The sequence below is a fragment of the Egretta garzetta genome, unplaced genomic scaffold (genome assembly GCF_000687185.1).
Source record: "Egretta garzetta isolate BGI_Z169 unplaced genomic scaffold, ASM68718v1 scaffold768, whole genome shotgun sequence".
Taxonomy (NCBI): Eukaryota; Metazoa; Chordata; class Aves; order Pelecaniformes; family Ardeidae; genus Egretta; species Egretta garzetta.
This window is the reverse complement of record NW_009260594.1, coordinates 1,396,505-1,424,064: the sequence shown is the minus strand read 5'-3', so window position 1 is coordinate 1,424,064 and position 27,560 is coordinate 1,396,505. Positions and strand designations below refer to the sequence as shown.

General features: G+C 39.4%; 1 protein-coding gene across 1 annotated transcript in view; it reads left to right on the top strand.

Annotated features, from left to right (window-relative positions):
* Positions 1 to 27,560, top strand: part of GLIS1 (GLIS family zinc finger 1) — a 209,642-nt gene that overhangs the window by 91,599 nt on the left and 90,483 nt on the right. Inside the window, exons 2-3 of the mRNA XM_009644649.2 lie at positions 5,611 to 5,809; positions 11,842 to 12,943. Of these exons, the coding sequence (XP_009642944.2) occupies positions 5,611 to 5,809; positions 11,842 to 12,943 (1,301 nt within the window). The remainder of the gene's footprint in view (positions 1 to 5,610; positions 5,810 to 11,841; positions 12,944 to 27,560) is intronic.

Below are 27,560 nucleotides of genomic sequence, written 5' to 3'. Positions count from 1 at the left end.
TCTCAGTGGAGAGCTTTGATGGCCTTTTCCAGCATGGGTGATTTTCACTTGTTTGAGAAACTCTGGTACTGTTTGGTCTTTCACTTGTCTCACGTGACTCATCCAGCTGCCAGTAACAGCGTTCCATTTCTCAGTGTTGTCGTGGTAAATTTTGGACATTGCATCCAAACAAAACCAAGAATGGCAAATTTTTTTAAAAAAAGAAGTAATTAAGAGAATGAAGCAGTAAGAAAAAAAAAGCAAATGACCTAGTTTGGTCTTCACCGCAAAACCCACAATCCTCTGGGGATATCTAAGTATGTTAGGCAAATATTTCAAATCTATCTCTGTTTTGAATGTGAGTCATTTCAATTATACATCATTTCAGTTATTTGTTCATTGGCCTTAATTAGGTAAACTCCAAAGCACTGTAACATGTGTTTATTGTTGAATAATTACTCTTTTGGTAAGTCCTTGCTCTTATCTTCTTAGCCTTAATAACTAATTTTATCACTAAGGGTGAAGCCTTCCTGAATGGTAAACAAGATGTTCCCCAGGGAAGAAGGAGAGCTATTGCCCTTTAGTAGGATTGTTTTAAATGTTGATCTCATTGTTACACAGACAGGTTTCCCTTTATGTGAGGAGATACTCTGTTTTCCTCGAGGAGAATTTACCCCTAGCAAGAAATGCAGGGCTGCCTGCAGATTCTGACCGGTGTGAGCCGTCCTTCCTGAGGTCTGTAGCCTCATCACAATCAAGGGGACCAGGTCTCACGTGACTTAATCTGGCATAAATCAAGAAAAAACTCCCCCAAATTCAGTTACCCCAGAATGAAAGAAGCAAGATATCCAAAATTGAACTAACTTGATTACTCATATGGAAGGAATTGCCTGATTGCAGCCTTTGCACACTACTGTATCCGTTCCCTTCACAAGCATTTAAATGTAAAGGTATAAATCAAAACTGCAGGACAGAAAAAGAGAAAGACAGAAGTTACCTTGATGGATTCCACTTCCATGAGATCCTTCTGGAAACCATTCTGCTTTTATTAGATTTACTCTCTGTAAATTAGGATTAGTTTTTTATATGGATTTATGAAATAGCTATGGTTCTACTGAAAGCAGGGTGAACCCTCTGGTATATGGCAGGAGTATGTGCTCTTTTCATCTGTTATTGGTAAGTTACAGCATGTAGGTTAAAGGCCCCTTGATACCAGTGAAAGAAGAGATCTAGTTCCAGATATGGAAAATGCTTAAATCTTGTGCATGCCAGCCAGTGATATTAATATTGTATAAAACAGTTGTCAAAGGACCAGATTCTGTTCTCAGTTACACTGGTGTGAACCAGACTTTTTTTTCCCCTTTTTTCAGAGGTGATGAATTTGCTTTCACATGTGCTTGAACAGTTGAATGTAGACTCTGGTTGTCTGTGTTCAGAGACAATCTCTTGGTTCTTGTTTTAGCTGCTGCGGGGGGAAAAAAAAGTGAGCCACTGGTGTGTTCCTTGTCTGTCATTGTTCCAACTCTCTATGGTGGGCACATTTTAGAGGGCTTTGATGGAAGTGCGACTTCACTCAAGGCACTGTCGTGCAAGAAATTTTTAGCTCTTGTTAATAAATCTGTAAGGTACATTGTGAAGGCATATGTACAGTGGATTGGCTGAAACACATAATTTCATGGATTTAGCATAAACGTTCTGTTCCTTTCCAGGGCGAAAATGTATTTTCTGATTTGACAGCTACGGGAGAAGATAATAATTTTTGACAGCACAGGGATAATGTTCATGTTATTCTAGGAAATCTCCATCTTTATACAAATAGGTATCAATGTGTGCTACAGTTGGTGTTGCTGAACTTCAGTGGAAGCTTCAAGTTTCTGTGTTTTGATAATATGATAAAATTGATAAAATGTATATTTAGAAAGCCCTAATGAATTTCAGACTTGTATCACTTGGGGAATGAAAGAAAGAAAATGTTTTTATTACAAGTCCAGTATAAATCTTAAACATTTTAAAAGAATCCACAGTATTTTGGAGGGAAGATACATCTTGAATATATTCCAGGTAACATTGCTGATGGAAGAAGTGAGGAACTGTGAATTGGGTATTGTTACGTATGACTGATTTACCAACTTCTCATGGTGGTGTGGCCTTTAAAAGTGTATATAACTTATTTCACCAGTGTTCAACAGTGTATTTAGATACCCCTTAAATGTGATTCAGGTATCCAAATTAACAACCACAAGTCTGATTATACAGTCTTGCTAAAGTAGATATTACCCCTGAAGTGAGTTCAGTTAAGATGGGATGAAGCCAGAATAGGAATGGAATAAAACCCAATGGAGCTATGGACTCCAGAGGATATAATGATAATTTATGTCATGACTACAAACAGGGCAGAGCTAATCTTCACAAACACCCACTAAAAGCTGAAAGGCATCCAAAGTGATGATCTTAAATGCTTTGGTCCAAAACCACCAAATACAACTGACTGCCCTGCACAGGCCAAAAGATGCTACATTTCTGTACAGCTTCTTAGTCTCTTTGGAGTCATTCAGAACAATCACAGAATATCAGTGAATTCAGGCCTCTGAATATGAATCTGAAATAACTAGAACATATATAAGGCTAACGGCCCATTTTGTATAGTTTAAATACAAATTGGTTTCTCTTTAAAATCTCATTTATCATTCCTAAAAATCTTACGTGGGCTTTTTGTTTATATAAAGTAATGCCATCCTGCACTTCCTAAGACTTATCACATGCCTTGGTACTGTGATGGAGCAGGGTAGGAAAAAACCTGTATTGTTTTTCCAATTTCAGAGATTTCTAACTTCTTAAAAAATAAAAATCAAATAAATAAATGATCAAGAAATGTAATGTATCAGCCAAACACTGAAAACTTTTCACTGGAAACAGGGAATTCTATTCTGGAAATGTCACAATAATGCCTCACGAGACTTGTAATTTGGGTGTCACATGTACCCACTCTTTTCTATGGGTCTGGATGCTTGCCTGGACTATGTCTTCATCTGCCATGGTCTTTCCTATTACAATGGTGCCATGGAGCATGATGGGGAGGCTGTGGAGCCCAGCCAATGGAGGAGAAAGGACTTTTGTGCTGTGATCCTTTTCACAATTTCTCCAGTTACCAGAGACTTTTTCTGCCTTTCCCAGTCACCTGTTTCTTCTCATTTATACTCACCAAAAACCTGAATGTGATTCTCACTGCTTTCAAAGCATCTGTTGACTGTAATTATAGAGGACCACAGCAGCTCAGGCTCTCCCATTTGCCTTTCATTAGCTATAGGGATAGCAGCTGTCCATAAGAGGAAATGGGGGTTCATGCATGTTAAGAGCACCTTTGCTCTGAGGAGTTGAGCTGAAGCAGTATAAATGAGCACAATCTCTGACCAGAACTTCATAAATGATGTAACAAAACTGCAGTGATTGCAAAACTTCATGAGTACAATTTTACTTACCCTTATATCATGAAAATATCATTAACTATATACTGTGATATCTGCTCAGTTAGGTAATATTATACATATTTAATACAGGTGGAATACCTGTATAATGTAGGTGTAAAGCTCAGTACAGTCTGAGTAACTGATTGAGAGCAGCCCTGCAGAGAATGACTTGGGGATACTGGTAGATGAAAAACGGGATATGGGCTGGCAGTGTCCACTTGCAGCCCAGAAAGCCAACCGTATCCTAGGCTGCATCAAAAGAAGCATGGCCAGCAGGTCAAGGGAGGTGATTCTGCCCCTCTACTTCACACTGGTGAGACTCCACTTAAGACTACTGCATCCAGCTCTGGGGCCCCCAGTATGAGAAGGACTTAGACCTGTTGGAGCAAGTCCAGAGGAGGGCCACGAAAATACTCAGACGACTGGAACATCTTTCTTGTGAAGAAAGGCCGAGTGTTGTGTTTTTTCAGCTTGGAGAAGGGAAGGCTCTGGGGAAACCTTATTGTGGCCTTTCAATATGTAAAGGGGGCTTATAAGAAAGATGGAGAAAGACCAGTTCCAAACCATTCTATAACTCTGTATCAATATATACCTGCTCTGGATAACATCACACATTGTAGTGTTGAAATGGTAGAAGTTGTGCTCTCAATGGCAGGTCCAGTGTGGGTTTCAGTAGACGACCAGATCTGAGAGCTGTGTAAAGTAGGTTATTTGTGATGAGGATGTTTGTAAGTCCTATGGCTACGCAGAGGGATTAATTTTGCTCAACTGCAGCTGTCTAAAAGTCAGGTACTGAGTTTAAGTTGCTTGTTAAGTGCCTTCGGTAGTCAAGGGGGAGATGAAAGTTGCATGCGCCCATCTTAGACACCCATTTTGAGATGGCTGAACAACATGGACATTGTCTGGGTAAAACTCATAAACAACAAAACTATGATGAGATGAATTGTGCTTTGTAACAGCATAGTAAACGACAAACCTTGATGCTTGTGAGAATCAATGATTTGCATGAAACTGAGCACAGCCTTTTATCTTTTCTGTCACTTTGACTGCAGAATTCATTTTCTTCCTCAGTGTGCAACACTCAGTGCCTCCATAGAGAATGGCCTAACTACAATGCAGTCTAGCTCTACTGTACCCATCACCAAGAGCACTGGGTACAAGAGTGAAGGAGTTAGTTTCTGGACTCTGTATGAAATCTACATAAATATGCTTGCCATTAGTATCTGACACCATTACGTCTCCATGAAAAAAACAAATTAGTGGGAGATCTAGATTTTAAAAGCATGGTTTGTATACAGTAGTGAAAATGATGGTAAATGACTATTGTGACTTCTTTGGTCTGAGGCTAGATTTCTTACAAATATGTTTATACATGCTTATATGTGAATATTTGATTATTTCACCAGAGGTAAAAAAACCAATTAGTATGCTTTAAGTTAAATGGAATTGCTAGCATTTGACAAATGCAATCTAAATTCTCAATTCCTCCTTTGTCCTCTCTTTTTAGGTAGATTATCGTTTGTGTTTATATATATATATATATTTCTGAACAATATTGCTATAGCTCCAGTCTATTTTTTTTAATATTCACCAGAACAGAATATTATTATTACCATTAGCACTTATAATAATAGCTTACTTGGAAAATACAGTTAAATGTATACATTGAAAGAAAATCAGTTTCATTTTTTCACACTGTTGACCTGACAGTAGAAACATGCCCATCTGAAGTCATAATCACAGAGATAATTGTCTGCAAAAAAACCTCAACTTACGTCACTGTTTTCAGAGAGCTCCTCTCCCTGAAAGTAAAGGGACTCCTAAACATCCCTCTCCAAAATTTTAACACAGGCAAGACTCTACCACAAAAATACACTGAAAGAAGGCAAGCTATCAGACGTAAGTTTTTTTGAGTTGGATTATGAAGTGTAAAATAGCTGCAAAACTTAAAAAGATAATAAACAACCATAATTCACAGATTCAAATGCCTTTGTAATTAATTTTTGCTTCCTTGTGAAACCTTTTATTTCCATTGCCATGTCATTTACAAGAATTTTACAAGGAGATCCAAAATAAGCATACATAAGACGCAGATGAGCATACAAAGTAATGAGCATAGAGGATTCTTGGTCAAAGGCTTACGATTTTTTTCTTTTTTTGACAGTGAATGGTAGCTACAATCATTGTAATTTGATCTCTGAGAAGAGGAACATGATGGACACGGAGATGACAAGTACCTCAGTACCTGTCTGCAGACAAGGTCTGTTCATTCACGCAGGAAACCCACTTATGCGAGACCACCCACTGTCCTGCGAGAGACTGCTTCATGTTGGTCAGCTGAACTTGACACACTCGGATTTAAGGTATCACTGCAAGTTTTATTGGTTGATGTACTTTGCTCTTCTGGAGTGCGTCTTTGTTGGAACTATCTTCAGTAGCATCTGCGGGTGCTACATTTGGAAGAGTGTTTTTGGCTTTTACTTCGTTTTGGAAGTCCTTTGGATGCTCATTTAACCACGCTGCCTATTTGCAGGTTCACACTGCAGGGACATGCGCTTGTGCACAGACAACTGACCAAGGCAGTGCCAGGAGGAGTCACTGTATCAGCAGCTGCAGCCCCCTCCATTGAAGTTTAAATACAGCTTCTCTGGGAGGGCTCTTCCAGCATGCTCAAAAGTCAGTAAGAGTTTTGCCAGGGGCTTAAGTAGGGTCAGCCTTGCCTCCTCTGTACCTCCACCTTCCACTCCAATGCCATGCTGTTTCCAAATTGTAGCCTGGAAGGCAGGGATGATACTCTCAAACCAATGTCTCCCATATGGCAATTTGGCATGCCACCATCAAACCTACAGGAAGCCAATGCTACTTTTATTTCTACAGCATTTCCTTTAATGAAGTATTTTCAATGTTCCCATACAGCCACATCCTTGGTATTTGCTTTTAAGGCCATAATGTGAAAATTTGGTCTCTGGTTTTGATACATACACTGTAGTTGGATATGCTATGAACAGAATCTCTATTTAAACATTTGCTATAAATTAATTATATGAAAACACAGAACTCCATTATTTTTTTGTTGTTGTTACAAATTTAACATTACCAGATTTTAAACAAGTACCCTAAACAGACATCCATTGTGAATAGAAGCCTGCTACAAATTAAAATCTGTCCATCTATTTTAATTACACTGCTTTTTGGCAGGGGATATAATACGGAATAATCTTGACCTTTTTGAAGAGCTGTAGAAAAGAAAAACCTTAATAAAGTTGCAGCCCTTATCTTAGATACTTGGAATAATTGGCACTCTGTGCATGGAAATATGAAGCCCAAATTTCCATAGTCACAGCAAGAGGAAATATGGCCTATAGCTTGGTCTTGGAAATTTGAATGTTTCTGATTTTATTATACATATTTATGTCTTGTTTCCCCTTTTCCATTTACTGGTGGGGTAAGAACATCTGTGTTTTCAGGAGGAGGAGGCACAGCAATATGGCAAGCAAGTGGAAAGACCTTTTTGGTTGGTTGGTTGTTTGAAAAGGACAAATAATATCCATGCCACATAACAAAATATTCTGCTGTCGCTACAAAGATTTGTAGATGCTCTTTACAGATGGATGTAAGTCTGCTCCCTCCTAGCTTCTTTATGGCTCAATGTGGGACTGGCAGTTATCAACGTTTTTTTATTCTGTCAGTGAGGACAATTATGAAACAAAGATAATTAGGGCAGGAGCAAACAAAAGGAGGAAGAGAGTACTCTGCTTAGATCTTTTTGAACCTTTTTGTAAAATCTATAATGAGGAAATGACAGATACCTGCATACCGGGGATCACAGTACCCACCCTCAGAAATATGAACCGTTTCCAGCCCCCATTTTGAAGAGGATTCCCAGAACAACATAAAGGATTGTCTGCTGCATAACATGAGAAAGTAGCAGGTGATAGGCCTGATTCTCTCCCCTTTGCTTTGTAGCATGGTCGAAAGCCTTAAGGCTCTCTTGCTTCTAAGCAACAGTTTGGAAATGTCTGGAGAATATCTTAAAGGACCCTTCCATTCCTTTATGGTTTGTTTGTGTGTCTCACAGGTCATGCTCTGCTTGTATGTTTACCTGGCTAATACTACTTTTGTCTGCATGGGATTTGCAAGGTAAAGCCAATGCCCAGCTCTTCTCTGTGGACCTCATAGGCACAGTGTCTAGTTTTATCACCGTGCTACTGATGAGACGTGTGATACAGATCCAAAACCTTGGCACATGAGAGAAGGTGGACAGCAGTTGGGATGATTTCTGTTCATGGTGTTTGTGATGCTAAAGGTTACAAGCAAGTAACAGAAAACATGGTATTTCCCTGAAGATCTGAAAAAAGGAGAACGTAACTGAGGTGGGGCTGAATGCCCATCAGGTTTCAGTGAAGTTGGTGGGAGCAAAGGGTGATCTGTGCCTCCCCAGATTTCAGCCTTCGTTAGATGAGAAGAATCAAAATAGATGAGAGAAATAGGGCTGGAATGGACAGATATCTGAGCACACAGAAGTCAGGGCAAACTCTATTTGGTTGTTCTGTCTAGCTGTAGTGACCACCACAGAAATAAAGGGAGATAAAAATGCAGCAATCTTTCTGGGTTGAGCTTTGAACCACTCTGCATGTTTAGGATATGCAAAGTCCAGGGAAAACTGAAACAAACCAGAGAGTACCTCCCCTAGCAATCCAAAATCTTTCTCAGGATTTGGGGTTACGATTGGCTTTGTCCTTTTTTCCCTCAGTGCACTGAAACTTGTTATCCCCTTCAGCTTCTCCCTGAATCACTTTCTCTCGAAAACTGTATTCTAGGGATGACTGCCTTAATCCAAGAATCACAATCCCTCTTCTTCCTGGCCCCCTTTCCCCAGTTAATAGCTTTTAAGTTGTGCAACATAATTGCTGCTACATGCTATCTGTGAATGCAATGTGTGTGGGACTGGAAAAGTCCTAATACCTTCTTTACCACAATTGGACTCAGCACACAGCTAATGTTGGCCTTTTGTCAAATAATCCATTATCAGACACAGCAAACCCGCCCACACTGTGCTCAATGCTCAGCACATAAAACCCGGGGAAGACATCAGAGTAGTCAGATAGTGTTGCAAAGGGTCCCTGGATGTGCAGCAGAACAATCCCCTCCAGCTTCTTAAACTGTCAGTTACCACTGATTGCACATTTACAGTGGCAATTGAAGGCATGTATGTTTTGTAAATAATCTGGAGATTTCAGATACAGTCGTGTTTTCCTTTGAGGGCAGTTGGGAACTGCAGTACTTCTGGCATGGTGCTACCGGCCTCGTGCTCTGGCTCCAATTACCACGTAAGGGAGTCTCTTTGGAAATGCTGCCTTAGTATCCTCTGAGAGGCTGCTATTACTCTTTGAAGGCCTTACACTCAGCTTTCATGTGCTTAAGCAGCAATTCTGTTGCCTCAGACTGTCCACTCAGGTTTGCTCATCTGGAAGCCCTCCAGAGCTGCTCGTGCTGATTGTGTGTCCACACAGTGCTCTTTACACTGTCCTACTATCCTTTATCTTTCTTGCTTCCCTCTTGGCTGTTTGTTTCATATGCATTTATATTTTGCTACTGTCCAGAGATTATGAAATCCTCACAGCCAGCACTGCCTGTGTGTACCAGGCCTGGAATCTGATCCGTGGCTGTAACAGCAAGATGCCATTACAGGAGCAAATAAGCAATGGGTATAAGAGGAGCCACCCAGCAAGCACAGGTATATAATGTATTTAAATATACAGTGCTAGAGAGGAAACTGTAGCTCCCAGGAAGGACTTGCTTCTGATCTGCACAGGCAGCCTGTGCTTATTGCGTAGGCAGAGCATGGATAAGACAAGGCTGTGGCAGTGGTAAACATGAATTCAATGCCTTCATCTCATTTGCTTTTGCAATAAGGTATTCCAGCTTGACTTTCGGTTCAAAACTCCCCTCTTTGGTGTGTCTCATATTCTGCACTGCAGCATCACAGCAGTGCAGTCCTGACTCTGAGTAAGGTCTTGTGTTGAAAATGCAGGTTGATGTTGCTGGGAGTTTTGGGAACATAATGCTTCTCAGGACGGGGATGTTTGTATCCAACCTGCAGGTATTCTGCACTGACTCCAGCTTGAACTCCTCACATGGATTTATGGCAAGATGGGAGCTTTACATAAAGCTCAGTAATATGACACCAATTATCACAGGCTGAAATGTAAAGCTTTGGTTAGCTTTATATGATGTAAGAAACGTGTTGTGTTTACTTTAGCCTGGGGCTTTGGGACCACTGAACTATGATACAAACTGAATTATTTAGCTTAGTTCTTGTACAGAAGAAACTAAATAATAGGAAATATTGTGCCTGGCATGGTATGCTGTAAAACCTTTCTCAGAATGAGTGTAAACCAGCACACTTCCTACTGAGCAATGAAGCTACAAGCAAGCAGGGCAGGGTTTCCCAAATATGTGCAATAAAAGATTTTTACTTATGCCTATGCCACATATTTTAAAGGCATATGGTTCTGTAAATGTTAAAAAATAATGTATGAATACTGATCGGTTTGTTGGTGTTTTGTTTTTTTTTTTTTTTAAATTTACCATCTGCAAACCCAGGTGCTTTAAGTTTACCCTGAGATCAACTGTGGAAACCTAAAAGGAAAAATTATAACTAATGGATTATGGAAACCTCTAAAATTTTTAAATGTAGTCTTTTTAAACTTCTGGTGGCACATGCAAGATCTGATTGTTCTGTAGCAATGAATGGTGGGGAATTTCGCTTCTCTCATGACATTAAAGGTTTTTTTTATATAAAGCCCTACTGGCTGCAAACTGTTGGAGCTTAGAAACCTGTGACTAGTAAATGCAGTGTTGACAGTTGTATGCCTTAGACAGGTGTCATTTTTTGACACCCTTAATTTCATGGGAAGGAAGTATTTTTGAAACTTTTTGTTGTTGTTTTGTTTTTTCTAATTGGTAGTTCTTTGAGAGCTGTTACCAAGGAAGTGTTAGAAGTTGTCCCAGCTTCCCGTCTTAATGTTAATGGTGGAATAATGGAAATAATAGTGACAAAATCATCTAAGTCATAAAATAAGTACAGCTTATTCAGCAGTTTTGCAGTTTAATGTATGTGTATGTCCAAAATATGTTATGCATATAAGTTTCATGCTTTAAAATGTGTCAGATTTGTCTAAGCTGTGGTGTCACACACAAGTTGCCAAATGGCAAGGTTTTCTTTAGTTTTTGTGGTGCTAACATCAAAAAAGCATAAAATGCATTTAAGTGGAACATGTCAGCATAAGAGCCATGGAGCCACCCCTCTGGAGGGATTATCAGTTCAGGTACAGCTTTCCTGCACACAAATGTACTGTTTCCTCTTCTCAGTCAGACACATCACTGCATGATGAAGACACAGGTTAAACCCTACCATGCTTTCGGGATATTTAAGGAACACCTGCTGGTCCTAATTAAAAACACAGTTGGGTCATCCACAGTAAATGTTTATAGCTGAGATAAAGTCGTTTATTTTTAAGGCATAAACCAATTTCTATCTGCTTGGAAGAAAACATTTGGAGGAAACATTTGCTAAATGCAGTGTTTTTTCTGAAATGTCTATGTGGGATTCCTCAAGGTTTTGCTTCCTGTGTGGTTGGAACCAGCACGTATCAAAAAAGATTAAAAATCGCTTCTGCAGAACATTCTTCTTTGGATTTGCAGACCCATGTAGACTTGAATAGGAAAAGTGGAAATGGGATATATAAACTGCCAGTTTAAATCTACTGGTTGTGAACTTTTCATAGTTATCTCTTGTAGACCTCTTAGAAATAAATACTCAGCTGATTTCTCATCGACTCTGGAACAATGGTTGAAAGCGAGCTCTTCTTTCTTTTTATTCCTTTTTTCCCCACTGATCTTGCTCCTTTTTTTTAATTTAGCGAAGGAAAGCATCTCTCTAACATGTAAGCAAAGCTTAGGTAGCCTTTTTTGATTTGTGTGAACAAGAATGCCAAGGCATTTTCCCAGTGTGCTCTGAGGAAAATGCCGATATTTGAATAATTCAAAAATGCCCAAAGCTCTCAAACTTCATTCTCAGCTATTGTTTTGCCCAATCTATTATGCATTGAAAACCTAGATTGTGATTGATGAACTGCCCGTAGCAGTAGCGGGGAGATTGTCTGTTCCGTGCGTAACCCAGTGTGTAAAATTAATCCTGTGTAAAACGATGCTGCCTTTACAAGGATTGTAGAGGAAGCATTGCAGATTTTTTTGGTGTAATTGCTGCATTAGGCAACATTCTGCAGTGAGCAAGTGCTTCCATTCTCCAGGGCTTAAAAAGTGTTGTGTTTTGTACAAGAATCATAAATCCTGTGGTAGTTAATGATGCTTAATGAAAACTGTATTACAGGTCACCCACGTTTCAAGACTCGGTAGATTCTGCTGCTCCATGCCTGAATGGAAGTCACTCGACTCAGCACATTAAACAAGAATGCCCAAGTGATTATAAGGTTCTGTCTGAGGCTTCCACACATAGGAGGATTATGGAGGGGATGGAGCTGAGAGCCTCTGGCAGTCTGCATCCTGAAATAGACCTAATGAATAATAGCTTTACAAATTCACTTTCATCCTACTTGTTTAATAATGAACATAGCTCCTCCCTGGGTCCTTTGTCACTTGGCACCCCTCAGCACTCAGCCAGGCTACAAACAAGCAACCTGAAGAAGAGATGCATCTCTGTTGTGCCGTCTTCAGCTGAAGGAATTGATATTACAGCTATCATCCGCACATCACAGACGTCACTGGTCACCTGTGTGAATGGACTGCGAACTAATTCAGCTGGCATTTCCTCTCATCCTGTGGAGATCAGTCATCACAGTGCTCAAAAATCCTCTCGGCCCCAGTCTTGCTCTCAGCCTGCAAACCCTTGCAGTATTCCCTCGCCTCCAGCATGTCTTGTACCTATTTCCACTGAATGTGACAGAGGTGACTGTGAGCAGATACAAATGCAGCAAGTCGAGGAGAATGGAAGCCTCAGCCTTATGATGAATGGTACTAGCATTCCTCATCAAAGCACCTCGCACAGCACCCAGAAGGTGAGTTTCTTAAAGCAAGAACCAGCTGACGATTATTCTTCCACTGCTGATCTTTTTCGACATCATCAGGGGCTGCCTCCTCCTTACCATCTACACCAGCAACTAAGTCAGACTCAAGGGACACTGCCTCACTTACACGCCTCTATGTCTCCAAAGTCCCTTCAGCCCAGCGACGGGGATGAACAGGACCTCAGCAGTGGCAAACAGGCATGTCGGTGGATTGACTGCAGTGCCACTTACGACCAACAAGATGAACTGGTCAGACACATAGAAAAGACTCACATTGACCAGCGGAAAGGAGAGGACTTCACTTGCTTTTGGGCAGGCTGTGTCCGACGATACAAACCCTTCAATGCTCGTTACAAACTGCTGATTCATATGAGGGTTCATTCTGGAGAAAAACCAAACAAGTGCATGGTAAGTCTGGAATATATTTGTTTGAATAGAAACATACTACTCTGCTCTCTTTCTTGCTTCCTCTTCAATCGTATTCCAATATAATTGCTGTGCTTTCCTGTAACTTAGTCTGCAGCAGGCTAAAAGGGAATTGGAGGAAACCTTAATCTAGAAGGAAATGTTTGAGTAAGAAATACTGTAGTTCTTGGAAAAGGGATTCAGTTTCCTTATAGGAGAGCTTAACTTTTAATACAGTGCTTTATTTTTTTTAATATTCATTAAAGCATTAATAAAGTGATGATCAAAGCATGCAGCAGTCATTTAATGTAAAACAAGTCACTGAGCCTCGGGTGACATTTTTAATCAAGAAACATAAAACACATCTAATGAAATTCTTTTCATTCCTTCAGCTGAACAATAACCCATAGAGTTGTGAGTGCAAAAGTTTCAAATGGTAGCTTAGAAAAGAAAAAGAAAACTTATTAAGGATTTTAAACAGTTAAAAGAATAAAATTAATATCTTTAATTACATTTTCAAAGGTTGTTAGGGGCTTTTTTAATTTGCAAAACAGAGCTTTAAAATAAGTAAAACCCATTGTTCTTTTCTGATCAAGAAGATGTAAACAACATCAGTGTTCCAAAAAGAGGATCTTGGGAATAACACCATCTCTGCATCTGCCCACCATGATGACAATATGGCCAAACTAAAATAAAAGTTAATGACTTCCATTAAGCTTTCCACATGTTTGAAACAACAATGATACAAGACCCTGACTGAAACAGATGAAGCAAAACAAGTTTGACATAAGCTTCCAAATTGGGCCATGAAATTTAGAAAGTCTTAAGTGTAACATGTGCATGCGTGTGCATGCGTGCACATACACACTGGCACACACACACAAATAAGTACAAACAAAGGGAATGCTTATGGCAACAGGTTGTGGTCCTTGATAGTCAAAATTTTTAACTATATGTCTCTTTTATTTTTTTGATGAGAGAATGGTGTAATGGCAAATGCTTGTAAGGAAGTTAAATCAAAACAAACTTTTCCATGGCAAGCTGTTGCTTTCCGTGGAGGAATAGGAAAGAATGTTTTTATAAAACAGCTTACTTTTTTCATTTGTTCAAGAAAAAGCTTGCTGGCCTGCAATGGTTATGGAAGGGAGAAGGAAGAAAACAACAGTATTCAAAATGTTTGAGAGAAATATTTTCTCTGTAAGTGGTCATCCTGATTATCTTTTTACTTCCATCGGATAAATGAAATCTTAATGTCTGCACTATTCAGTGGGTATTCCCTAAAATAATACTGGAAACAATGCAGATATTTAGAGAACGCCATCAAGTTCTCCAAGATAAAATGGAAACAGTCTAAGAGTTACCTGTTCCTTTTTCCTTTGAGAGAAAGAACTGACTTGATCGTTTCCAGAAGTAGCTCAATCACAATTTGTAAATGCACAAAGTAATTTAACTTCCTATGAATATCTTTTTTTTTGGTCACAAATCATCAAAGGATAATGCAAGGTAGTTGCCTCTTTCCAAACAAATGTGTAAGTAAGCAAGCTGTGAAAGCATACTTACAACTTACAGATTTTATTTTAGCCTACTTTTTGGTTTTATTGTTTTTATCATCTGGAATGAGATCAGTCTTCTCCCTACTTTTATCTCACACTTTTAAAATAAATACTTAAAAACATGAAACCCTGATTAGCTTTACTGTGATGCTGAAAGATTCAGTAGGCTCTATGCGTGAGGGAACTTTTTTGTCTTTTTCTGCAAAATGTGTATTTGACAGGTATTGTACAGCAGATTTCTAAAGTTACATTCCCATTCCTACAGGAAACTGAATAAACCAGAGACATTAAATCATGTAGTATCTTAGCAAATGCTAAAAATTTCCTCCTTTCAACTACATTCATCTGCATTAAGAACCAGCTTTTGATAACATCTCAAGGTTTAACATTGTGAATAGGTTGGAAAAACCTTTGCATCTGATACTGCAGACAGCCTTCATGGCACATATATAGCCTTGGCATGTAAGTACATAAAGATCTGTTTTATTTGAGCAGATATTGTAGTTGTTCCCATACATGGAATGGCCCAATCAGAATTAGGAGCTTTACATTGCACAGCTTGCAGTTAACTCTTCTGTTCCCAGAATAAGACCCTTCCACTGTCAGCAGAGGTGTCCATGTATTAAATGTTACAATGTGGAATCCCTTGTGGAGTAAAGCTGGATCCACGTGAGCACATGAAAAATATGTCTTTGCAAATTTAGTTTTCTACCCCAGAAAGACCTTGATCTAGCAGGGACAAGATCCAAAGCTGCAACACGGCTCCTTAAATTTATTAATATCAAGTGGGTATTATTTGCCCAGTGAATTCCATTCCACTTTAAACAAGGGTTGCTGTGCAGTGTTTCATTGTGTGGTGATGTCATGTCATTTTAAATGATGGCTTGTCTTTTGATGTGGTAATAATTGTGCTGTTATTCCTGCAAATTAAGAAGGCAATTCATTCTCTGTCTATAGAGGTCTGAGATTCTGTTTCATTTTTGTTGTAGCCCTGTTAAAGTAACTTTACATCTCTTGGTATTTGTAGTGGAGATTTTCTTTCGCTGTTCACAATTACCCATTGTACTTTCTTTTTAAGCTCTTGATTTTGTTCCTCTCTGTAAGATTACTGGCTGACTAGGTATTCAACTGCTCAGGAGAAGCTAACAGTGAGCAGCACCCCACCCTCATACATAAAAGTACTTTTCCATGTAAAATTATTAATTTCTTATGACAGGCTTTGCTACTATGTACTGTAATAGACAAAGGAATTTTGGAATTCAAGCTACTTGAGAACAGGAAATACATGAGACATTTTGATTGAAAAGTAAATGGTTCACTAAAACTGCAGTTAATCCTTTTATTATCTTTCCAACAGCAGTTTCCACAATACTTTCATGAAGTAAGCTTCCTTCAGTCCAACTGTAACACTCTCATCATTACAGCTGGTTTAAATTTAGCCAGCCTGCTTCTTTCTTTACTACAGACAGTCAACAGGCAAAACAGTATCTGGTGTAGAGAACTACTGATGTTTCAGATCCATATTCTGCTTGCTGTGTTTCATTGCCAAAACCGGTACTATGAGTATTGTTTTCATATTCTGATAAATATTCTAATTAAGCAGTGCCTTCTCATCATTGTGTCCCTCGGTTTGGTTTTTCCTAGGGCTCTGCAAGTAGTCTAAAGGAAACTACCTAATCTCTTTGCAATATCCTGTTATGTTTCATACTTAACTCATGTTATTTTAGTTTTATTAAATTTGGGGTTCATCTGCATTATAATCAAAAATATATCCAACAAAAATAATGATGCAATGCCTTTAAGACTTTAACTTCTGAAGATTAATTTCATGCTTTTTTAGATTTGATGTCCCAGACAATTGGAATTTTGATTGTCTGAGACAGCAAAAATTAGCAAGCTTAAATGGTTTTTATTTAAAAAAAAAAAAAGCTTCTCATAGCTGCATCTTTTGCTGTCTTTCAGTTCTTCCAATACTTTTGGTGGGTAGAACCCTGCTGATCTCCAGAGATTGCATCCTCAGTTTAAGCCTCTGCCTGCAAATATAAATATAGAGCTGCTCATTTAGTTGTCTAGAGATGTTTAATTTGGACAAATCCATATTTGGCTTATCAGTTTACCCTCTTGCACTCTTGTGGCTTCATAAAGAGTAGAAAATTAAGTTCCCATCACTGCATGCATATATGCTCAGGGAACCTATGTTGCAGGCCTCTGCAGACATGATCAGGGTAAATATATTTATCTTTACATAATTTATGCATATGCAATTAGTGTTTATAGAAATTGAGTATCATAACATATGTGATATCCATGAAAGGAGCTGGTCAGTGATAATAGCCATTGTGGATGTCTCCAGCTCATGTATTTTGAAGAAACAAATGCCTCCTGAATATGTTTTAGACCTCTCTGTGACATTGTGTTCCTGCCTAGATAGCTAAGACTTTAAAGCAGAATCTTTTTTTCTTATATATATGCAACATACTCAGTTTGGGAATAGTCCTGATGCAATGATTTGGGTGCTGTATTGTACACAGTGAAATTCAGTACTTGCGCTTGTCAGTTCTTTTGAATCCCTAAGGGTGAGACACCATAGGTACTTCCTTAAACACTGGGAAATTGAGACAGAAGATAAGTAACTTGCCTAAAGGCATCTTCAGGCAATTCCAGCATTCCAGTGTAGATCTGTGTTCAAATCACTACATCATACAAACTAACCATTTGTAATTTACCTATGAAACAGGTTTTATACAGATTGCATAAAAGACAGTGGTCCTGCTCAACTTCCCATTATTTTTACTGTACATCTCTGACGCAGGTGGTTTGACATGTCATAAACATGTGAAAACTTTCATCAGAAGGCTCAGCTACATTTGTAACACTTCATAGGCAGCAACCTGGTTACTGATTACAGGAGAAAGGGGCCTATTGAGCAGATCAGTATTATTGCTTCTGCTGCTAAGGAAACCAACGTGGAATCTCTGTTTTCAGTAGATAGCAAGTATTACGCTGTCTGTGGTCAGTGGGGAGCGTGTGTCTAGCAATACATGGTGAGTAATGAGATCTCTACAGGCTACATCTACAGATGAGTCTAAGGGACAATCCTGCATCTGCAGGGAAAATAGGTCTGCATGCACCAGCTTATATGCTTTTGAGTTACTTCACCTAAACAATAAGTTTCCATGCCTGACTCGAGGGAATGTTGTGGAAGTCTGGAAAGTATTTTCAGCTTTTGGAGTGGAGGGCGTCATGCACTGATGCCAAAGGAGTGCTTTAAAAAAACAACAATAATATTAGCCTCACTTTCTTTCCTTTGAAGTCAATAGTAGGAAACATCCACTCTATCAAAGCTGCCTCACCAGAGATCTGTCTTTTTATTAGGTCCTTGATGGCATTTCCCGATACTGTCAAGGAACTGCAGCATTAAAAACACTCTGATTAGAGGGGCAGATGGCAATTCAGTGGTTTTGTGAAAATACAATGTTTGTTTACAAAAACCACTACAGATTACACGACAGTACAAACGGGTTTAAGCATGCACCAGCACTGGAGGGCAGGCTGGCACTGGCTTTAGGCTTGGCACTGTGTCAGCTCATGCCCAATGGCAGTTGGTGAATTTGAACTCTTATGTGTCCGCGGGAGAGCTCCAGACAAGCAGAACTTGCAGAGCAAAAGCTGTAGAAATTATTGGGCCCAGATTCCACTATGGGTGGGATTGTCCTCTTGATTCAGTGCAGTAGGACAGAAATGCAAATCTGCAGTTCTTAGCGCAGACAGAAAGTACAGTGCAATGGTATGACATAATGATATGGTGCCTTTAGGGGCTTGAGACCTGCCTTCTTGAGCTGAGCTGCAGAGGGGGTAGCTGCCAGGGTTTTCCCTGATGGATTATCAGCTTCCCAATGCGATCCTGGGATTGCTGACCTTCAGGGCATTCTGTAAGGTGCATCTGCTCTATCAGGTTGATAGAAAAAGGTGTAGGATGCTGGGCCAGATGGAATTCTGCTCTGGCCGAGCAGGGCTGGCTGCCTTTTTTGTTATTTTCCAGCAGTTTGATAGGGGTTAGGTCTGGCTGGCATGCTCTCAGGTTTTTTTGTTCACATAAATCTAAACAAATACAAATGAAGTAAATTCCAACTATTGCTGCCAGCACCCAGAATGGTTTTCAAGTTCAGCTGTGTGCCTTAAAAATGTTATACAGAACATTGAAGAGATGCGATAAATGGAATATGGTAGTTAATGGTATGGCATGAAACTTCCACAGGAGAGGCTTTCAAATACATACTTTTTTATCCTACAAGAGCATTTAATCACACAAGGTTTTATTTCATATGACTTGATAAATTATTAAGTAATGTGGAATCTGGTTAAAACAGAATTATCCTGAAGTTTTCCTGGTGTATTTATATAGAACTGGTCACTGTGTGTATATATTGCTGTTCATTCAGTTTTTTAAGTAAGAAACAAAGTGGCATAGTAACAGTAATATCACCACAACATAGTGGGTACTCACCCTATGAAACTCATTGCCATAGGGTATAATGTGATTAATTACCACTATTACGGGTCTCGCAGTACTGGATAATTTCCACTAATATTATTTAGTATCTACTGAAAGTAAGGTGATAGGACTAAGCAGATAGTGGTTTAGGGAACAGATAGCCTTGTGACACAAGGATGAGTATTCATTTCCATGTTCCACATTAGAAATTTTACTAGGTATCCCATGCCATTTTTTTTCAAACCAGTAGTAGTATCATTGTAAAACAGAGCTTTGAGAAGAAAACCATTAGTGAATCTGGATCACATTCAATTTGGAAAACAAAATGATGAGGGGACAGGGAACAGGACTGGAGGATTTTGTTACTATTGACATTTTCTAAACAGTGTACTATTTTGGAAATAATTAAATGTTTCTGTATTTCAACCCATCTTTTTTGACCTTCCATGTCAGAATGGAAAGGTGTTAAACAAAGATGAGGTTTTTGGTTGTTTAAAAGCTCTCCCCATTTGAGTTATTTGGTGTTTTTATTTTGTTAGCACAGTCCCCCAAGCAATTTTATTTCAGCTCATCCTGAACTGATTTCTTTTCATTCTTCACTGTTTTGATTTGTCTACTGAAACACATATTTTTTACCACAATTCCAACTGTGACATGATTTGAGTAGAAGGAAAATGATCCACTTCCCTACAAAGCCGCAGATATTTGTCAGAATCCTAAACACTCTGAGCTTTTGAAAAATACCTGACAGTGGTCTGATTAACAGGGAACATCTTAAAGGAAGGAAACATTTTTGTATTCGAAATGGCTCTCCACAGTGACTGTGCTGCTTGGCACCGTTGTGGCACATAGAAGAGGTAGTTGTGTCAGAACTCCTACACACTGAGCAGTCATTCATGTTTGTTGTCAAATAATATAGGCTAAAGTATGCCCAGCGTAGAAAAGTGAAATTTATTAGTTGTGAGCTATGGTGTCTGTCTTCCAGACAAGCTTCTAGGCATTTCTCCCAGGTCTTTTTGGAAAATTTCTGCTAGGCTCCTTTCCCTTCCCTTTGCCCAGTTTGCACACAAAAATGACCTCTTGATACCATGTTTTTATCTTTATCCTCTTGTCCCACAAAACTCAGTAAGTAGTGATTCTTTCTCATTTTAAGACACTCAGAATTATTTCCAGCTCTGCTGTGGCTGGCTCTGGATGATACTCCACACATAGATTTATTCAAACCCCAGTCTCAGCACAGACCTATAAACCTCTCACAGAGTATCACCTTTTGAAGATATCTTGCAAGCAGCCTCTTAACTCCCAATTCATTCCAGCTGCACCACAAGATCACTTTCTTTGCCATGCAGATCAATGAATTCTATCAAATAATCACATCTGAAGATGCAAAAAGGGAAAGGCTTTCCAGCCTGTAAGCACTGGGTTTGCAGTAACTCTTAAGGGTTTCTGTAGCTCACCATTTCCCATGTAGGGGAAGTGTGATAAGATTTCTTTCTCGCTATGCATCCTGTCTGGGAGTGAATCGTCCATCAGTTTCACTATATGAATCTGCACAGTAGTAAAGATCAAGTGATGCACCCTCAACTAGTCAGATGCATTCTCCATTCTGGTCGTAAGTATTACAGAGCAGTAAATATAATTGTGAACTACCTGCTTCCTATAGGAATGTCTTAATACACATTAAGATTACCTCAAAGATGTGTGCAGCACTCAGGTCCTAAAACTGTAATTCTTCAGGGTCCAGCATAATTTTGGCAGGCTGGGTTGTCTCCAGAAGATCTGGGAAAGGTTGCATTCAGTGATTTGAAGGCAGCCTGCAGTGACCTAGTAGTATCTAGGAGCACTGCGAGAAGACTTTTTCCCCTCTCAAATCTCATTTTAAAAAAAATTTGCATCTAAATGTTATTAATCTTGTCATTTAGAGGGTGGAGAGCTTGAAAGTTCTAAAATTTTCAATGAAGTCTTTGTGCTTGTGTTCTTGAGGTTAAGTGCTTGGCTTTATTTTATTTCTGTGTATGTGTTCTGTGGGGATTATTAAAAATGGAATGGAATTGTTCTGAACTCTCAGTGATTTAGCCTTTCTGAACAGCGATTAACCTCAAGAAGGAAAAACAGTTTGAATCACCTGGCAGAAGGCTTGGTCAAATTAAAAACCAGTAAAATTAAATATTGTTTAAAAACTGTGCCAGCGATATACTCATTAATGCTTCTTATTAGGCCAATACATTTTAATACTCTGTATTAGTGAAACATATGTCATTTAATAAAAATGTTAATCTGCATTTGCAGGCAGCACAGAGGCTGTATAGTATAGTCTCAGGGGAGAAAGAGGAATTTACTGCACATTAAAAACTTTATACAGTCATTTATGCAGTTGGATCTCAGTTCTAAATGTGATGCATTTATTTGTTACTTTGGGGCAAACCAGCAACAGTTAGCCTTTGACAATCGGATGAGAAATAAAAAGCCATCGTTCCACAGCACAGGGTGTTTATATCGGCTTGGGCTTCACAATGGGCCAGATTCTGAAACCTTCACTCACTTGTTTAGCAGGTAGTCCAGTGGGCCTAGTAAAAAAAATAATGTGCTATTTAAACTAAATATATCAAAATTTGACCTTCTGGCATCTGACAACTCGCACTGAGCAAGATTTTCAAAAGCAGGCCCTAGTTATAGTTAGCTTTATTTTGGAAGTGCCCTGCCCTAACAGGGCACCTCTGAAGTTGAGGTCCTCTTTCTCTCAGACCAGTCAGTGTGTAACTGAGTTACTGAAATTTCATGAGCACTTCTGGAAATTTCGACCACCTATTTCTTAAAGATGGTGTGAGATTATGCACCTTTGCTGACCAGAAAGTCCCTTCTACTTTAGAGCATTATTCATGTGAGTTAAGGTATGCAAGACAGTGATTTTGTTCAGCTCTACAGTGGCTTTCAAAGAAAATGTTGCCATTATAGACTGTTCAGCGACCTGTATTCTATCTCAAGGACACTTGTATTTTCTGTGTTTGGCTAAGTCAAAAGGGGCTTCATTTCAAATAGCTGTGCATTTACATCACAGACATTTGTCATTGCCTGACTTTTCTATTTACATCCCTGGGCTGATTGTGGAATCAAGGAACAATATGAGTTCTATTTCAAAGTCTGCTTCTGTTGTCTATAGCAGTGTCTTCCCTTGATGTCCTTCTTTTATTGTTGTGTACAGATAACATATGTGTGAAGAGATCCTACACGCAGGTACAGTGTAGCTTCAGTGTTAAATAATTGATTTTGATCTTTCTTTTGAAACTGCATCCAAGGCATTTAGAAGTGGGAAATGGAAAAAGCATGTTCTCATAATCCAGCTCAGTAAAGTTTGCACAACTGCTCTTTGTTTCATCATCCCTACAATAAATCTTTCATTTTTGCCAATTGAGAATGCCTACTAAATCTGCAAATGATTACTTCCCTGAATTGTGTTGGGATTCTTGCAATACATTTTTCTTACATGGGTAATGATAAAATAAGAGTCCATCAAAAATATTTTATTGCCTGGCAGAGAGCCTTTTATGAAATGGTTTTGATTCAAGGAGATTCTTCCAAGTGTTTTAGAACCGTTGCTTACAATTTTCCTTTAACCCTTGCATGGAGGACTGCCAGGCCCTGGGAATGTCAGAAATAACGTTAGTCAATCAGCAGCTGGTAGAGTGCAGGTCCTGGGTATCAATTTAACCTGCAGCCCTTGGACTCAGACTGAGAGCATGCTGCTTCAACTTGTAAAGGGTATTGTGTTACTATTAGATTAGAAAGCTGATGAATGTCAGACTGGTGGGAACCTTGTAAAACTAATCTGCTGTGCCCATGTTGATATGATTTCACTCTGTTTTAGTGCGAGAGTGAGGAAGATGGAGTATTACAAAAAGAAAACACAAGGCAAAACTGGTAGGGCCATCTGAGTCACTGAGCCCAGCCTCTGCGATCCCAGGTATCATGTCACCTTACAATAATCCCTTCCGTACACCCAGAGGCACAGAACACCTTTATGTCTGTGCCTTCAAGAAAGATGTATTGTCAACACTATTACTTGTAAGTAAGGATCTTTCAAAGTCATGTGAAACAAATCCTGCCCTTTCTGTCCCTGATTTCAAAATGGGTACAACTACATTTGTCTGCCTTTGCACAGGAACTGGCCAGCTGTAGGAATTGCTTTGCTTTCCCCTATAAAGAGATACAGTCTCAAACTGGTTCCTTGTGGAGCACACTGTCTCCACGTAAAACAAGGTGCAGGGAGCTAGTTCTGGAACGGTACAAGTCATGATGCCTGAAAACACATTCTGGTACTGCTGGGAGAAGGGATCTGGCAAGAGACCTACCTTGTGATACTTTCTTGCAATCACAGGAAAACAGCAGTAGACCTGACTCAGTGTGGGGCGCTCTCAGCAAAACCACATCTAATGCTTGACACGTTGCCCATTTGCCTCCATGCAATAAACTGTCTCCTCAGACAAGACATGGGGAGAGCAGAAAAAAAGCAGATTATGTGAAAATATTTAAAAGTATCACTTTTATCTTCTTGCATATCCTCAAACATAATGACATTTTTAATTGCATGGTCGTGGTGATCTCAGAGTTCACTGTTTACAATGCTTTGGTCTAACTAAACATTTTTAGCTTGTGCTTTGTCTTCAAGGCCGAGGAGTGAAAAGATGACAACAAATACACAGAAACCAGATATATGCATCAGATGCACAGAGCACACGAGCTTAGTCAGTGTAAGTCTTTTAGCCAAGTAAGTGCTAAATAACATGCTTCAGATTGGCAAACCTCCTCTTGTATATATCTTCTGGGCTGAAATGATATCCCAAAGTTATCTCAGATGATCATTGACCAGTTTTGTTCAGATTTTGAAAGGAGGCAATCAGAAATACTTCCAGATGTTGAAAAGACTTTGCTGAATTTAGAGCGAGAGGTATTGGAGGTACGCAGTGAACATGGCAGGAGAGGCCAGGTGAGGGATTCTGTATCATCTCTCCTCACAGATGGATATTGAAAAGCAGCAAATTTAGGTCTTTTTAAAGGAAAAAATTTTTCACACTGAGCAAAGTTGAAGGGATCAGAGTGGAAGGACCCTTTGTGAAGCATGGGTGTTCTTAACTGTGGACTGTGATATCCCTAACTTTCCATACCTCCCTAACCTACCTCTCAGGCAACTGGTATCTGGGCCACTAGGATGAAAGCACATTTAAAACATGGATATTTGTAGCTGCATTACTTTGTTTCTAGTGCTGTAAAAATACCATACACATAATGGGGTAATGGCCTGCAAGTTCTCATGATTTTAACTGTTTTGGAGTTACAGGAGTTCTGTTCCTTTATGGCAAGCATCCATTTCTCAATTTAGCATCTTTGGCACTCACCTAAAGGATGGGAAATTAAAAAATGATTAAGGGGGCAGAGAAACAGTCTTTTAAGGAAAGATTAAAGGAATTAAACAAGAGCTGGGGTGGGGAGAACAAGTAAAGGGAGTGATTGTTTAGAAGAGAATAGCGAATAAGTAGGAGTGAACAGACAAAATCAAGCAAAGGAAAATTTAAAGCTAATATTTCAGTAAAGGTTTCCTAAAAATGAAGTGTATTTTAGAGTGGAATAATTTTGTAGTGGAAATAGAAGATGCCCAACTATATGAATAATATAAGCTAGACTGTCTGAAAAACTGGAAAATAGATTGTAGAGAATCATTTTGAATGTAAGCTGTCCTAGTCCTCATTTCTGCCATTCTGTGAAAATTGATTGCATCATTAGGCATAAGAGAAGGAACTGCATTAGCAGGCATGGGAGTACAGTTCAAGCCTTCAGGTGTCTGCATTCTCAAGATACTATTTGTATATTTTGTCCTCCTAATGTCACCATGAGGTAGCTGGGGATAGTCACCATGCAGAGAGATAGTGCTTAGCATCCCCTGAGATGTGGGCCCTGCTGTCTTTCCAGGCAGGACTCTTAGACCATTTCACAAACTGATGCTTGCTTTGCATGCTGGCAAGTATGAAATCAGTGATGACTGGCTAGAGCAGTCAGTTTGCCAAGAAAGATACCTTTTGTTTTGCTTTGCCCTTACCAGTTTTGACCTTTAGAGAACAAAAAGTTTCTCCTCACTGTGAATGAAAACTTTGCTATTGATTCCAGTGAATGCTAATGTACCACATAGACCATTGTGCCAGCAATGACTGCCATGACATATGGATATTTTATTTCTGCTGTACAATTGGCCAGATAAAGACTGTTGAACACAGCAGCTTCACCTGCAGATTCCTGGTCCAACTTTCTCAAAATTCAGGCAGTAAAATTCAAGTTTTAGATCAAGCTTGTTTGGTGTGCATTGATCAGTGTCGCAAAGCCCCAGGGACTGGTCTGTGTTTGGCTGAGGAAGGGTGCAGGGCACACCTGCACTGGGGATGTGGGAGCTGCACAGATACAACCAGATGATGCTAAGCAAAATCTGGGGAGAGGGAAAGAAGCCAGCTCCTTTCTAGACATCTCCTCTGCTAAATCTGTACTTGGGCTTATGTTTGTCAATTTTTTGGCATCTTTGAGCATGATAGACGTGGCAGAAAAGGAAGATAATGAAAAGCATGATAATCATAAAATCATCTGGTTGGAAAAGACCTTTAAGACCATCGAGTCCAACTGTACCTGTCCACTACTAAACCATGTCTCTAAGCACCTTGTCTACCCATCTTTTAAATACCTCCAGGGATGGTGACTTGACCACTTCCCTGGGTAGCCTGTTCCAGTGCCTGATAACCCTTTCAGTGAAGAAATTTTTCCTAATATTTAATCTAAACCTCCCATGGTGCAACTTGAGGCCATTTCCTCTTGTCTTATCACTTGTTACCTGGGAGAAGAGACTGATCACCACCTCACTACAGCCTCCTTTCAGGCAGTTGTAGAGAGCAAGAAGGTCTCCCCTCAGCCTCCTCTTCTCCTTATTGAACTTCATACAGTTGGCTGCAGCCCATCGATTCAGCCTGTCCAGGTCCCTCTGTAGAATCTTCCCTACCCTCAAGCAGATCAACATTTCCACCCAGTTTAGTGTCATCTGCAAACTTGCTGAGGGTAGATGCTGGTTTACATTTGGCATGGATTGAGATTCCTTGCAAAAGTGTTTGCTGATCAGGAAGTACAGAGCACAACAGCTCTCTATTTGCACCAGCCATTTTGAACAACTTGTTCCCTTTAGCAGGTGAAAGCACACGCATTAAGAATTTGTCCAATGGTTATAGGTGGACAACATCTAGGACTATCTTTGTGTAACACCAGCGGTGCAAACTTAGACGGTAGATTAAGCTTGTTTTGAGTATTTCAGCTTGTCAGATATAGGCTCTGATACATGTAAATTGTTATAGGAAAATCTGTGTTGGAACACATCTCTGAATGGCAAGAGAAAGAAATGGGTATTGTAGTCATCCCAGATACTTTCAATTTCGATTGTTTATAGCAACGCTGACAGAAACTAACACTACACACAAAACTAGTTTTGAAACTGCCCTTTTTTCAGAGTTAATGACCCACAGGCTAATGGAAATTTGCCAGTTTTTACCAGCTGGGATCTGGCCTGATTTTGCTGGGAAAGAAAACTGCAGGGCAAAGAAACCATTTGGATTTTGAAGGTCTGTGATGGTTGTCTTCTCTCATTATATAGCATTCGCTTTTTGTGTGTTGTGTTTATAACTGACCTATACTTAGCAGAAATGCTTGCTTTGTCCAAGGACAGTATACCATCACGCAGGAATTCCCTTTGACATATGTGTTTAGATCCACTTCTGTGAAAACCCAAACCCATCCCAGTCGGTGTGAAAGGGCTTCTATTAAATCATGGCTTTGAGGATCCACTGACACAGCTCAGCTGCTCTAGCTCCATCCAGGAGAGGGTAGTCATATGCATTTTATGATATGCTACTTCGTTTATTGCACTCAGGTCTTTCCAAGGCATTACCCGGGGACTTCTCACATGATAGGCATGGTCAATTTGACTCACATAATTAACCTGGGAAAGGCAGACTCTGTACCTGAGTGCATTTCTTTGTAAAATCAACAAAAGAGAGGGAGTGAGCCATTTATACTAATTATATATATAAAAAATAATCCCTAAAGGCAAGACAATATAATGTGCATTATGTTCAGGCAAGTATGGGATCATTAGTGTCATTCATGATAATTTGATTTACCCCCATGGCTTCCAAACAATACATGGCTCATAGCCTTGTGAATTGGTGTGCGTTAAGAATGGCATGGCAGCCCTACATTTTTAGAAGGAAAGCTCTTAGGTCTTACTATGATGAAGGCTCTTTTGTTGTAAAAGTTTCTTTACCAAGATAGATATTGCTTCAGTTCACACTAAACAAATTAACTCTGGAGTTTTCAGTCTCAGTTTGCCAGAGACAAATTGTGAAAGCATCTGATTGTAGCCTAAACAAAACCATATTTTCCTTAAAAACATGGCAGCATATTCTAAATCTATGGTGCTTTGCCTAGGAACCATTTCAACCAAAAAACCCTGTGCAAAATAGCCACCGTAGACAAAACAAACTATCAAAAC